This window comes from Poecilia mexicana, unplaced genomic scaffold, assembly GCF_051168715.1.
Source record: "Poecilia mexicana isolate PSO_F unplaced genomic scaffold, ASM5116871v1 scaffold_22, whole genome shotgun sequence".
NCBI classification, from domain to species: domain Eukaryota; kingdom Metazoa; phylum Chordata; class Actinopteri; order Cyprinodontiformes; family Poeciliidae; genus Poecilia; species Poecilia mexicana.
The window spans coordinates 21207405-21223132 of record NW_028263391.1 but is presented as its reverse complement, the minus strand read 5'-3'; the positions used below and the strand labels follow the sequence as shown (position 1 = coordinate 21223132).

Sequence of the window (15728 nt, the reverse complement as noted above, 5' to 3'; positions counted from 1 at the left end):
CTCTCCACATGATTTCACTCATTTTCTGTCACATTTATCTCCAGACTCCTAAACCTTAATTTCTCATGAAGAAACCATTTTTTAAAATTATTGCTGACAAAACAAATCATGTTCTGCTTTGTAAGTAGAAACCTGAAGGTTTTTGGTCAACCTACTTGATCTTTAGGACAGCACATGATTTCATTCTTCCTAACAAAAATCCCATTTTCACTGATGCTGTCATACCTGTCATCCTTTTTGTTGATTTTCTGTTGTTTTTATTGGAATTAGAGCAATGAAATTAAATTTTGGTTACATCAGATCATCACTTATTGTCCCACATGACAGGAGAATAAGAACAAAATGTGCAAAAGGAAATAAATTATTTGAAATTTTACAGTATATAGAAATGAGTAGCTCGTTATCAGCTGGTTTATTATTAGTTGGCCTACAAAAATGTTTCTCATTGCCAAAGTAGTGAAGAGAGAAAAGATTGGTAAAAGCTGAGACCTTCACAGACAACAACAAAAAAAGAAAACCTCACAGTTGCAAAATATAAACTTTTGGCAGTGATTATAGTTTTCTAAACTTCTGGATGTACCAGTGAGACTCAACTGGAGACGAAAGTGGAAATAACATAATTTCACCTGAAACCAGATAAGATTTCTGACAAAGTAATCAAGAGAATAATCAGAAAAGTTATCCAAGAGCTAATAGAGATCCAGAAATGATGCACTGCAAAATCCACATCTTACCAAATATTTTTGGACCAGTTTTTAGTGCAAATATCACAGCACACTTGAAATGAGACAAAACTAACTTACAAGTAACTTTTCAGACAAGACATAGGAGCTTATTTTAAGTAAATTATTCTTTAATATCAATGAAAAAGTGCTAGTTTCATTGGCAGATTATTTCACCTCAAATATGGGAAAAATGTCTTGTTATAAAGGAAATAATCTACCAATATTGACAAAAAAAATTGCATTACTGTTACATACTGCATCTTTAAGAGCATCCTGGACTGTGTGTTGGAAGTCAACTCTCAACTAAATCTCATTAACCTTAAAAACTTAATATAAATGCAGAGACACTAAGATGATCAGTTTCTCTGATTTCACTCTTTATAGGTTTATGTTTGAGTAAAATGAACATTGTTCTTTTATTCTATGAATTACTGACAGCATGTCTCTGAAATTCAAAGCAAGCATTTTGTATTTATGGTCAAAATAATGAAAAAGATGCAGCGCTTTCAGAGCTCAAATAATGGAAAGAAAACAAGTTCATATTCATTTAGAAACAACAATACGAATGTTTTAACTCAGGAAGAGTTCAGGAATCAATATTTGATTAAATAATAACCAGGAGGTTTTCACTGGACTGGGCTCTTAGTTTTTTCCAGAGCTGCAGGCACACACATACTTTTTTTTTTTTTACAGATTTGCTGAATCTGTCTCCAACTAGGTTATGAGACAGATAATCTGTGAAAACATTTTACTCCTTTGTCTTCTCCCAGTGCTAACAAGAAACAACCAATCAGAGCCAGGAGGCGGGTCTTAGTGCTGTCAATCATGCACTGTGTGGCAGTTGCTTTCTGCTGTGCTGCAGCTTGCAGACTCTGTCAGGAATGCTAATGCTAAGTAGCATAGCCACCAATGGTGACGGATAAACGGTTTTCCTGTAACAGTAAGCTGTTTCTCCACTATAAGCACATTGAGCAGTGAGTACATGAGGATGATTGACAGTGCTAAGACCCTCCTCCTGGCTATGATTGGTTGTTTCTGATAGAGCAGGTGCATTTCTTCTGACATTAATAGTACCTCAAGGTGGAGGAGATTGCTCTTATTTTAGCAAATATTTAAAAAATATATTTTTTAAATAAAAATCACTGATCCTTTAAAGGGTTTTATAGAAAAAAAACTGGACTTTTGCATAAAGCTCAGTGTAATCAGATAATATTAGGATTTCTGACTCACTTTCAGATGCACAGTCCTGAAATGATGAGAATTATCTTGAGCGAAAAAGGAACATCTCAGCAGCTTTTGCATGCAGTGTTTTTCTTCTTTTTGTACGTTGGTGGGTTGCTGAGAGTTTGTAGCGGCGTTTCAATTGCTTTCAGAAACACTGACCGTCACGACCTTGTGCTAAATAATACAGCTTTACAGAGAGCAAGGGAATTTTCCTGCGAGCACAGGTGTGCTCCGATAGTCTCATAAGCCCGCGGGCAGCACAAAGAAAGAAAGAAAGATGCTTCCTTGGTGAAAAGGAACGGGGGAGGCACAAAAGTGCAGGCGAGGATCAACAATGGCTCCTTCCACGGGGAGGATTCGGTTTTGACCTTCAGGCGCAGCTTCAAATGAACGCGACTCCCGACGAGGAAATCAAAAATCCCGATGACCCTGAATCCCTCCGCCCTTCTGCAGGCTCTGAATGGAAAATGTGATATTTGAAAACCACGAAACACGTTTTCAGACGAGCAGAGAGACAAAAAGTGAGCCGGTGAGGCCTCCCATGCATTGTCAGCACCAGCAGCGACACTCACTTCTCTTTATGCATCCAAATCTGAGTACAAAAGCGCTGTAAACATATGAAATAATAGCGATAATAATAAAAAGAAACCGAAGGATGTGACTGGGACTCGGTATCTGCGCTTACATTGACCATTTAATTGCACAATTTCACATTTAATTTGCTTAATGGAAACAACAGTTTCAGAAAAATTCTCGTTTTTTATTGAAAAGTTCTGGCACCAGTATGAGGTGGATAATTTCGTTGTATTCAAAGCTGGTTTATTTCATGAAACTGGAATGGAAATACTTTTTCTGCACGATCATCAACCGGATGTTACCACTTGTGAAAACCACGAAGAAGGAGAAGAAGAAGAAGAAGAAGAAGAAGAAGAAGAAGAAGAAGAAGAAGAAGAAGAAGAAGAAGAAGAAGGCAGGAAGTTGTAGAAGGTTCAAGCGCTGCATGTTTTTAATGACCAATTGCATAAATAAACTTATTCACCTGTGATTTTAATTACTTTTCTTATTTAATAAAAACATAGCTATTGCAAAAATTTGGTTTTTTCCCCCTACAAATTAAAGAAATATTGACAAAGTTTTGGCTGTTAAATTGAATGTGAAGCTTGTGCATTCAGTTGTTCTTGGATGAAGGATTTCTTCCTGCATCCACACCCTCTACTGAAGCATCAATCAATCAATCAATCAATCAATCAATCAATCAATCAATCAATCAATCAATCAATCAATCAATCAATCAATCAATCAATCAATCAATCAATTCACCAAAATTCATCATTAATTCACAAACACGAGGGAAAGGGGAGCAGAAAGACTAAATGAATCTTGTATAAATCTCAATATCAACAAAATAAACTGTCATGGCTGCAAACATTAAATAAACAATAATAATATATTATTCTCATTATTTACTCATCAGAATATAAGATGTAATCATTTGTTTTTTCTAAAGTGTTTTGAACAGATTTATAGTCCAGCATTTTTCAGCTCTTTGTCCAAATTATTCCATAATTTTACTCCATAGTTTTGTTTTAAAGTAATATTCACAGCTTTCCTTTTTAAATAATACGTTCTTCTGTTGTTTCCATTACTTGAGCTAAACACTGCAAAAAACATAAAATGTTACCAAGTATTTTTGATTTACTTTCTAGTGCAAATATCTTAGAACACTAGAAATAAGAAAAAACTAAACTCATATCTTTTTGGCCAAGATATTATTATGTTATTGATGAAAAAGTTCTTGTTCAACTGGCAGATTATTTCACTTATGACAACATTTTCCCATGTTATGCGTGAAATAATCTGCCAATGAGCTTTTTAAATCAGTTTTAAGGAATTATTGACTTACAAAAAAAGCTCCTACATCTTGATAAAAAATTATGTACAAGTTAGTTTTGTCTTATTTCAAGTGTAGTAAGATATTTGCACAAGAAACTGGACCAAAAATACTTGGTAAGGTTTTGAATTTTTGCAGTGTAATTCTAAAACATTATATACTTTTATGTAGTTTTTGTTTTATGTATTTCAAAGTGAGATTTCCAAATAAGTTTATGATCCAAAACAAAATCCTAAAAATTTAACTTCCAACCTCAATAAAATATGAAAAAAAGAGAGAGAAAAGTATGTTTTTTAAATCTGGTCGCTGTGCCTTTCACCCCCTGACCCGATGCCGACCTGGGCATCTGCCCAAGTTGTGTAAAAAAGTCTGATGAAGTGTAATCCGTGCAGCTTCTTAATCCGGTTCACTGCAGGGGTCATCCTGACAGGCAGTGATGGGTTGACAGGGTAAGTGGCCAGACTGCTGAGTCAGTCAGTCAGGAGTTAGACGGGGCACTTACACTGCAAAAAACAACTAAATATTACCAAGTATTTCTGAACTAGTAGTGCAGATATATGTTACTACACTTGAAATAAGACAAAACTAACTTACAAGTAACTTTTCACCAATAAATATGAGTTTCTTTTAAGTCAATAATTCTTTAATATTAATGAAAAAGTTTTAATTCCATTAATAGATTATTTCACTGATAAAATGGGAAAAATGTCTTGTTACAAATGAAATAATCTGCTAGTGTAACTACCACTTTTTCATCAATATTAAGGGATTATTTACTTAAAATAAGCTTTTATTTGTTGCCTAAAACTTACTTTTAATAATAAGATATTTGCACCAGAAAATGCTTGGTAAGATTTTGTGTTTTTGCAGTGTAAGTCAAAAATCCCCTAATATTAAAAACAGTTTTGGTTTTTAATATTAGTTTTGGTTCAACATGCAGATTTTTCACTTATTTTAAGTGAAATGATGCCAGTAGAACAGATACTTTTAAGCCAAGCTCATGTTTCTTACTGAAAAGTTACTTGTAAGTTAATTCTGTCTTATTTCAAGTGTAGTAAGATATTTACACTAGAAAATGTGTCAAACTCAAGGCCTGTGGGCCAAATGTGGCCCGCCGCAGCTTTTCAGGTGGCCCTCTGCAAAAATTCTGCAAAATTCACTCAAAGTTCACACAAAATTCGCACAAAATCAACAGATACCCACATTTTTTTCTGATTTTTACTGAAATATTTTCTCAAAATTGGCTGAAAGCTTTGGGTTTAAATGATTGCTGCTTCAGCCTTGATGTCAAGTTAAAGTCCATGACTGATACAGCAATTTTAAAAAAGTCACATTTAACAAAAATATCACAAAAATTACTTACAAATATTTCTAAATTGGAGCCTTGAAATCTGTGATTTTGATTGCTAAAAAAACAGAAACGATGGACTGATCAGTGTGAAAAGATCAATATGATTTAATTTCAAGAAACACTTATTGAATGATGAAACCAGCAGTTATTTATTGATATTTTAACAGTTGAATCGGTTGTAACAACATTCTGGCACAACCGGCTCTTCAAAAACATTGTTTTTGAAATGAAAATGATCCCGTAGAATCTTAACTCAACTACTTGGTGTAATTTTGTGTTTTTGCAGCGAACTGGCCGAGGACCGGAGCCGCAGGAAGTGTTTTCTCAGGAAACTTCAACGAATCCATCGGGAATAAAACACCAAATCTCCACACTTTGCATTGAGATAATGAAGATTTTCGCTTTCAAACGTCTAAGGCTGAAAAACATGGAGTCTCAAAGGGCAGCGATGCAATACGACCTGCTGCAGGCGCAGAAAAATCCTGCCTGTCCTTGTGTGTCACTTACCAGCCACGGGAAACGATTTTTTTCCATAATTTTGCTGATAGCGCAAAGTGTCTCCATGAGGCTAATGCTTTATGTCAGATTCTATACAAACTGGCATATTAGAAGAAGTGGACCCACCTTTACTTCCCCCTTAAAAAGGCTTCTCCTCCTGCCTGCAACACTTAGCAGCAGTGAGGTTTTTAAAGCATCAGCGCAGTTGAAAAGCTGATGACTGAGTTCTGAGTAGAAATCCTCCAGCGTTTCTCACTGTTTTTGTCTATTTTCCCTCCTCATTTTATTATCAACACTTCAACAATGAGGAGGTGAATTCATGAGAAGAGCGATGGAGGGAGGGTTACACGCAGAATAAGAAAAACAGACAAGGAGTGCCAGGCTGGAAAACTGGCATGCTGCAGTTGTATGTCAGTCACCTAGCAACAAGTTCTCCCTCCCTCCACCAAATCACTTACCCCCGCTTTCCCCGTCTCCCGCTGAGCTCTCTAATTCAACAAATCTGCTCCAAATGTATGGCTGCGCCTCCAACAAAACGCATTCTGGGCTGTGGGCCTCCGCTGAACGCGGCACTCAGCTGCCCATTGACCAGAGGGGCCTTTCTCTGCACACACTAAAGAGCGGAGGACAAAGACCCTGAAAGCAGGGGCAGCTCCACAGAGAAAACATTTGCTTGTAATTGTGTTTGACTGCATAATGAAAATGATGTTCTTTTTTAATTTGGGCTTGTTAAGGCCACACTATTTTCCTCTGGTCACCTGACTATTGTAAAGAAGCAGCCCCTCACTTGGCCTGCAGGCCGACCAGGGGGGAAAATATTGAAAATGCTCCAAAGACCTCCCCTCTCTTTACTTTAACCCTCTTGTGTTTGAAGTGTTCTCTGGTAAAAAACATAAATATGTGGACTCTGTTCATTACAGGATGGGATGGAGGATAGAGTCCCCCCTCCTTTTTTTATTTTGCAGAGAAAGATAATGACGACACACACACACACACACACACACACACACACACACACACTCACGCTGAGCCGGAGCTGTGAGAAGGTTAGCATTCCTGCTCCTTCTTCAGTGAAGCAGACCATTAGTGGACCCAAAACAGAGCTTCAATGGCCACATTCACATCCAGCGATTATTTTGCACTTTTTAGCCCCCAATTTCCTGTTTCATCGGCGTGTTTATCCACATTCACGTCTCGCTCGGCAAAGGTCGCAGCCTTCAGTTGAATGTTTAATCCTACAAGGCTGCACTGTGACACATTTTAAGAAAGAAACTGGGTTATATTTGGTTTTCCTTCATGTCGCTCTCCTTTAATATTCCAATCCTGTAACATCCGATTCATGTCAGAAACTGATGCACCTCTGAACCGCCACTGGTTTCCATTAATCCGCCTATGGACGCCTATTCAGTGGTTTAATTGGTTTAAGTTGGGCTCCCGTTTTAAGAGCCGTCCACTGGAAACCCTCCGACAAAGCACAAGTCGTCTGAGAGGTCGCAGGTAAGAAGTAAAAGCTCCGACCGACTTGGACTGACGTTTAGGTTTTTGTGTGTCCAGGAGGCCTGAATGCCAGGGTTGACCCCGATGGTTAACCGGAGCCTTTGAAACAAACCAGAAGCACCTTTTCTCTTCTTCTCTTTTCTTTCACATGAAAAGATCCGTTTATGCTGTTAAACTTTACAGCAGAACTGAGAGGAACCAGGTATGAACAACCAGGTGGTGATCAGCTCTCCTGATCATCAACAAAGTCAAAGATGAGTTTTAACCAGATTAGATTCAGTATTTTGGGTCTTTTCTTCAATTGTTGTTCTTTTTAAAATGGGAATCAGGTGTTAAGTATTTACCAAGTCAGTAAAATCTCATCTTTATCATCTGTGCACAAACAGAATTCATTAACGTTTGTATCAAGTGTCCATAAATATGTTTGTTTTTAAACAGAAATGTAATTTTCTTGTACATCCTGCAGTAATTCAGATATATTATTGATATTTATATTGATATTTATGTGAATATTCTGTAACTTACACGTCTGTAAAATTATGTTTTTGGTAGTTAAAGATGAATCTGAGTGAACAAACTTGATTGTGGAGTTCCTCAAGGCTCCATTCTCGGGTCACTTTTATTCAACTGATGAAGGATAATTAAAGCTTCTTGTATAGTCAATTTTAAAATGTTGAACTTGGGAATCAAGTGTTAAATATTTACCAGGCCAGTAAAATATGAACTTTATCATCTGTGCTCAGACAGAATTAATTAATTTTTGTTCATAAACGTGTCTGTTTTCAAACAGGAATGCAGTTTTCTTTGTACATCCTGCAGTAATTCAGTAATTCAGATCTCACATTAGTCTGAATTAATCTTGATGCAAATATTTTGTAACTTACGCAGCAGTGAAGCGATATTTTTTAGTCAGTTTAATATGAATCTGAGTGAATAAACTTAATTTGTGGAGTTCCTCAGGGCTCCGTTCTCGGGTCACTTTTACTCAGTTTAGTAGGATTATAAAATCTTCTTGTATTCAATCACATCCAATAAAAAAGAATATTATTGAATCGATCACCAGGTGAAATACATTATTTAGATTAATTACACACAAACTCATGTTTTAAAGTCTTTATTTATGTTAAGTACGATAATTTTCCCCTTATAGTTAATAAAAATATCACATCTGAGAATAAAATCTTAAATCAAAACAACAAAAATCACAGTTTTAATAATGAAAATTATGTTAAATACCTGTTTAAATGTTATTTATAAAAGGAACTTCTAATTTGCCTCATTGGAACACAAATTTAACTTCCTAAATTCACCTTTTGCTCCAATTTCTTATTTCACTTAAGACGTTTTTTTGAACACATTTTCTTTAATGTTGTCTTGTCTTTCCCATTTTGAGAAGCCAAAATGTATATACTTTAAATATTCATTAAAGTAAAAAATAATGTGTAACTTTTGTTTCCAGAAGGAAGATGCTGCTGCAAAAAGATTTATTTAAGGTTTTTTAACATCACCAGACTGAAGACAAACATGCAATGGGCTGAAATTTAATTCACAAACTCCTGATGAGAAAATATGAAAACTTTTACAAAATGCTAAAATCTTAAGCAAGTTTTGCAGTTTAGGGTTTTAATATGTTACATGTGGTTTTGGTTTTATTAGCAGTTAATCACATAAACAAATCAGAGGAGCTTCTGTTTGGAGCAGAAGGTTCAGTTGTAAGCATAAAATACTGAGAAGACAAATGAATGTTTAATTCGATTCATATATTCAGTTCAATTTAATTTATAAAGCCCTGATTCACAATGAAAGCCGTGTCAAGGTAATTTTACAAGAGAAAACAAAAAAACATTTAAATTTCCAAACAGAAACGTGAAGTAAATTAAGTCTAATTCTATAGACAGGAAGCAGATTATAAAAACAGCAAAGTTAATTTTAAAACACAACTGGGCAGTTTAGGTTTTTAAATAATTTTAAGCATAATTCTGGATTCATTTGCATTTAATCTGCACCGAGTGTTTGATAAGATTTATCAGGAGATGCAAAATGGATTCTGTTGAAATCAATAAATAAAGTTATTCACTTAAACGCTACTTTTTTTTTTTTTTACAATCAATATTAAGGAATTGTTGATTTACAACAAGCTCCCACGTCTCGCTGAAAAGTTACTTGTAAGTTAGTTTTGCCTTCTTTTAAGTGTACTGAGATATTTCCACTACAAGCTACAAAAATACTGGATGAGATTTTGTGTTTTTGTAGTGTATCGTCCTAGTTTGGTGTAAAACATTGGGTGGTGTCAGACTGGAGGGTCTGGGCGTCGCCCTTCCCTTCAATGATTAACAACTTCCAGCTCCTCATCCATGAGGCTCCAAATCTGCCAACAAGTGAGGACGACTGCATGTCCGTCCACGTTTTTAATTTGTATTTTATTCTGAGGAACAGTTGGGTACTTTCATCATAAGACCAGGGTGTCCAAAGTGCGGCTCGGGGGCCATTTGTGGCTCTTGGACTGATTTAGTGCGGCCAAGTACAACCAAGTTTTAACAAAAAGTAAAATCAAGAGACTTCTACTGAAAAGCCAACTTTGCTGCACCCAAATCAGCTTTAATTCTTTATTCAACTCAGCTAAATACAGCAAACGTTTAGAAAGAAAATGACCCAAATCCTGTTCTTATTACTGAAAGTAAATTTATTCAATGGAGCTCAAAAGAAACAGAAAATTGAATGTTTTTGTTTCAATACAGCAAACATGCCAAATTATAGTAGTAGTAAATTTCTGCCAAGAAATTCTCTAGAAAAACCTTGGAAATTTCTGAATTTCAAACATACGGAAGAGGATTAGGACCACCTGAAAAAAACCCCCAATGAATTCTGAATTCTAAATGAAATTCTGAGAAATTCCCAAGAATTTTTTCTGAATTTCTGAAAAAAATCCTCAGAATTTTTTCTCAAGTTTTTGTCAGAAATTTACTCCTTTTTTTTAAATCTACAATGGCCCTAATATACCGTTGTAAAAATCGCTTACATCAGCTACTGTATTTGATTGATTTTAGTTTATTTTTCTTGACCCTCCAAGACTTTTGAGTCTGCGAGTTTTGCCAGAGTGGCAGAAAGTTTGGACACCCCGTCATAAGAACTTATTTTTCTGCTCTTAAGAGGAGCAGAAAAACAAAGATCATTTCTGTGGCGCCTTTTGATGAGACGCAAACGAAGTCCGATCTTCGAGCTCAGTTTCACGATACAAAAAACTCTTTGATGTGGAAATTAGTTGAAGGTTACAAACGACTTTCGCTTCACCAAATTAAATAACTAGATTTTCCCTTTAACACTGCAAAGGTTTATTCTGAGACAAAACCGGCTTCAAAAACAAATTCAGTAAAAACCACCTCAAATGAGGATTTATGTCTGAAATATAAACTTTTATGACATTTTCATTATATTATTTTACAGAAGAAGAAACCTTGAAGAACAAAACATGCAGTCAGCTGGAATAATAAGAGGTTTCAACTCATATTACACTGTAAAAACTCAAATCTTACCAAGTATTACTGGTTTAGTTTGTAGTGCAAATGTCTTAGTTCACTTGAAATAAGACAAAAACTAACTTACAAGTAACTTTTCAGCTTGTTTTAAGTCAGTAATTTCTTAATATTGATATAAAAATTTTAGTTTCATTGACAGATTATTTCACTTATAACATGGAAAAATGTCCTATTAAGGGAAATAATCTGCCAATGAAACTAGAACTTTTTAATCAATATTAAAGGATTGTAATGTAAAACAAGATACTATCTTGCTGAAAAGTTACTTGTAAATTAGAAACTAGATAAAAGGGTTTGTGTTTTTGCAGTGTAAATGGCCAAACAGAGATTTTTTTTTAAATTTAGGTCACTGTTTCAGGCAGAGGTGGGTTATTACTCAGGTACTGAGTAACTGATCAAATTATCAATGATTTAATATTTTAAAATGACATCATCAGGCAGATCAAGTAGAAATGTTGGTATTTTAAGAACAAAAATGGCAATAATTAATATAATTAACAAAACATTAACAAAATCAGACCAAAGAATTTTTTCCAAATCAGTTTCTTCCAATGAAAAATTTAAAAAACTTTAACAAAAACTGCAGGTGTGTGTCTGGTGGATTTTTGCTAAAAACGTGTTTGTTCTTCATTCAGTGGGTAGAAAATCCAGAAAACTAGAAATACTTCAAAATAAAATTACTCTATTAAAATAAAAAAGTTCAGTGTAGTAAAAATACTCTTAAAAGGACATTTTGTCCAAAAAAGTTACTCAAGTAAATGTAATTGAGTAAATGTAAGTACTACCAACTCTGGTGTAACTCTGGTTAATCGAACAGAGCACAAAGTTTTTAGTGTCTTGTTGGTGTTTAAACCTCATAATAAAGAAGATTCTGGTCTAACTGTAACTTATTAGTTAGTTAGCTTCAAGGCCAACAGGCTGAAGGTCGCATGAAGCCGCTTGACTCGCGTTGGGCCCACAAACGCAGTTTGTTCCGGTTCTGATGTCCTACCTTCAGCTTCATCCAGCTTCTCCTCCCCCTCAGTGTTTCCCCTCTTGTTGTGTGTTTTCATGATAATTGGCAGCAGTTGAACTGCGAGCCATAAATCAAGAAGTGCAGAGGGTATTAATGAGTCGGACCACCCAGGGGAACTATTTTCCCCGCACTTTCCTCGCAGACAATGCGGGGCTACACTGTAAAAAAAAAAATGTCATTTTTACGGTAAAGTACTGGCAGCTGTGGTTGCCAGAACTTTACCGTAAAAATTACAGTCAGACAATTTTTACAATTGCTGATTCTACAGTAATAAATGGTGTTTTATTCAACCTTTTACTGTAAAAATGACAGTTTTTACCATTGAAATTGATCAAGTTGTATCCTAAAATTTACATTAAAACAATATTGCAAATACAGTTAGAGCCATGAAATATGAAAGTATTTTGCTGTAAAATTAACAATTTAAATTATAAAATATGTCACTGAATTCCTGTATAATTACAGGGTTTTGTCTGTATTTTAAACAGTAATTCTCTGGCAGCTGTGGTTGCCAGAACTTAACCGTAAAAATTACAGTCAGACAATTTTTATAATTGCTGATTCTACAGTAATAAATGGTGTTTTATTCAACCTTTTACTGTAAAAATGACAGTTTTTACCATTGAAATTGATCAAGTTGTATCCTAAAATTTACATTAAAACAATATTGCAAATACAGTTAGAGCCATGAAATATGAAAGTATTTTGCTGTAAAATTAACAATCTAAATTATAAAATATGTCACTGAATTCCTGTATAATTACAGGGTTTTGTCTGTATTTTAAACAGTAATTCTCTGGCAGCTGTGGTTGCCAGAATTTCACCGTTAAAATTACAGTAAGATATTGTTTACAATTACGATAGATGAGTATTGGTGTTGCTGATTCTACAGTAATAAATTGTTTTTTTTAACCTTTTAATGTAAAAATTACTATTATTACCATTACAAAAAATTACATTTTGTCCTAAAATTGATCTAATATGCAGTTCATGACATGAAATTTGAAAACATTTTACTGTAAATTTAACAGTTTTACCAGGCAAACATTTCCCTAAATTACTGTATTAATACGTTTTGTCTTTATTTCTCAAAGGGAAAAACCTGTAAAACTGTAGGATATTTATCCTTTTCTTTAATGGTAAAAGAGCACCAGTATTGCTGATTTTATGGTTAATTACTGACTTTGAAGCCATAATGTTATATAAAAGTAAGAAAAAAGTTTGGCTAAAAATTAACATTGAAACATTAAAGAAATGTTTAGTTAGTGCAAATTGTGAAATTAAAAAGTGCAAATTTACTTGGTAAAATTATCAAATCGATTATAGCAGCTAAATAATGTGCTACCAGTTTTGTCTCATGGTAAAAACATGGAAAAGTATAAGTAAATTTTACATAAAATACCCAATAAACCAAACTTCATTGTATTTTTTCCATTTAATGAAAAGTTTTTGGGCTGTACAAACTTCTCACAACCCTGTGAACAGTGATTACAAAGAACTTGTAACACATCTTCCAAAAAGCAGCAAGCACTTATATTAGTACAAAAGTTTGAACAGATATGACACATTATCACTTCAACCCCGGTGCAATGTGTTTCAAATGAGTAATCCATATGTCATATGGAATTGGCACATACACAGAAATAAGAACTTTCTAACAAATGGATCAGGTCAAACAACTCCTAGTCACATCTAAACAGTCTGTGCTGGGCACCACAACATAACATTACACATCATATCACATGACTCACAAAGCATGGTCTAAGTCCACTCATGGTCTGCAAGGTCAGCGATGAGTGCGAGGACTCTTGGGTTGACCGCCAAGATCTTCCTCCTCTTGCTATGCTCAACTTTTGTTCCTCTCTCCGGATTAATTGAAAAGAAACACCTTGAAGAAAAGAAATTTTATTGCATTTAATGTTATGTTTATAAATGACTTAACAGAGAGATATCACGAGATCCAGCTTTGTGGTCGCTGGATTCAGTGGCAGAGCCAGAGGAATATTTAGTGACAGGCTTTTGTGCCTATCCTGCTTCACAAACAGATTGAAGAACTCTTCTGTGTCCATGGCCATAAAAAATATACAATTTAAACACTGCTCAGCAACAGCAAAGAAATGATAAAACATTTTTACACTTTCTACTGGCATTATTTCTATCACGAATATTTAGATTTAGCAGTTTTTTCCCCTCCAATTGTTTTTTGTATTTATTATATTTCGGTAACTAGTAATATTCTGATCTATATTGTGAAAACTTTATCTTGCTGGTAAATGTAGACTGTGTGTAAGTATAAGAATTACCTCTGGAGGAACTCCAGTGTTGACCGCAGTCCCACTGGGTAGTGTATATTGAAACAGTAGTAACTGCCAAACATCAGGCAGATGGCACAGGAGAAGGCAGTGATGTGGTCATTGATAATCTTCTGATCAATACTCAACATGAAGCAGTCCGCAGTGAAGCAAGAGGACCCTTTGAATAAAAAACATGAACAAATATATATCACAAAAAGCCCCTGTGTGAACCATTCAACTACTTTGTCAACTTGGTTCAGACATACCACACACAATAAGGCAGGGTGTTGCTGGCACATTCTCCATCTCAACCTCTTCAGCAAGGCTCGTCTTCTCAACATAGTGGAACATATGCTCTTCCTTCTCACCAAAAAAAGCAAGTAGAAGAAGAATCATCTCTGTACAACCACTGGACTGACCTTTTTCACTTGCTAACTTGAGGAGAGACTCCAGAATTTGTTTTTCTTTCTGAGCAAAAACAGTTTTAAGGAAGTTGAGGATGCGCTCCCCCTTTTTGTCCAGATTGGTGAAGAAGGCTTCCATCAGACTGATGCCAGTAAGTTGCTGGAAGTGTTCTCCCATGCCAGTTTCATGGAACAAAAAAGGCCATTCTTGGCATAGCTTCAGGATGCTTGTACCTTTATTGATGTCCTGTCGTTGCATGTAATAGGTGGACTTGATAAGTTCTTTCACATCTTCTGTAGCATATTTTTTGTCTTTGAACATCTTTTTCATGTCTTCTTTTTTCTTAAGCTGACTCTCTACAGTCTCAGAAAGGGGCAAAAACTTTGGCGCCCAGTTGACACAGCCATACGTGTCTTGAACACTGGCTTTCTGCTCAGCCGGTATCTCATCAGTGTCATTATCTGATTCTGCCTTGCGTTTAGTTATCTTTGGTGTGTCTTGTCGTTTGACATTTTCAATTCTTGCCTGAAGTTGTTTTACCAAGGAATGATAACCAAGTCCAATAACGTCACCATCAATGACATCCTTAAGTGACTTTGGATACCTGCTCACCATCCTTTCTGCTATTTCAGTAGTGTTGCGTTTGGTTGGATTCTTGCAAATCAGCATCATTTCAGAGACAATAATCCTCACCATTTGTCTTCGAAGTCGTGCACTTGGCCTTTTCTGTCGTTCCAAAGTCTGTATCAGCTCTTCTGGAAGCTTCTGCCACGGTATCTGAAAACTGTCAACCCAGGTTGGCAAAACTGGGGAGCAGCTCAGGGAAGGCGATGAAGTAGCAGCAGACAATGGTTGTGAAAGTGAGGCTGCAGATTGAGAGGACTGAACGGATTGAGGAGAGGAGGATGCCCCGCCTGAAGTTGAAGCCATTGAGTCTGGAAAGGTACAACACATGAAATTGAAAAACATTAAATATAAGTATACATTGTTGTCCTTGTCAAATAAACAAACATATGAAATGTGATTGAAATTTGTCTTTGTTGACCTTTCATTTTCAACTTTGATCTGTAGGTAGGTGTAAAGCACATGTTTTGATGCAAAAGTTACACAAGACTTTATCTCAAAATACTTACTATTTTGGGCCCATGCAGCAACCAGTCTTCTGGCCTGTATGGGCTTCAGCACAGGCAATAAGTCTCCTTCGGTAATATACTGGAAATCATCTGTGGTTGTAGTGCCGAGTTTCTCCAACACATCCTCTAAAGCTGCCAAAACCTCCTGTGAAAGACCAG

General features: G+C 35.5%; 1 protein-coding gene across 1 annotated transcript; it reads right to left on the bottom strand.

Annotated features, from left to right (window-relative positions):
* Positions 1-13157: 13157 nt before the first annotated feature.
* LOC148152844 (uncharacterized) lies at positions 13158-15123 on the bottom strand. The gene is made up of 3 exons (XM_088002668.1): positions 14298-15123; positions 14041-14209; positions 13158-13625 (listed from the first exon to the last, which is right to left on the bottom strand). The coding sequence occupies exons 1-3, from the start codon at positions 15106-15108 to the stop codon at positions 13499-13501; spliced, it is 1107 nt and encodes a 368-aa protein (XP_087858794.1). The 5' UTR covers positions 15109-15123; the 3' UTR covers positions 13158-13498.
* Positions 15124-15728: the final 605 nt, after the last annotated feature.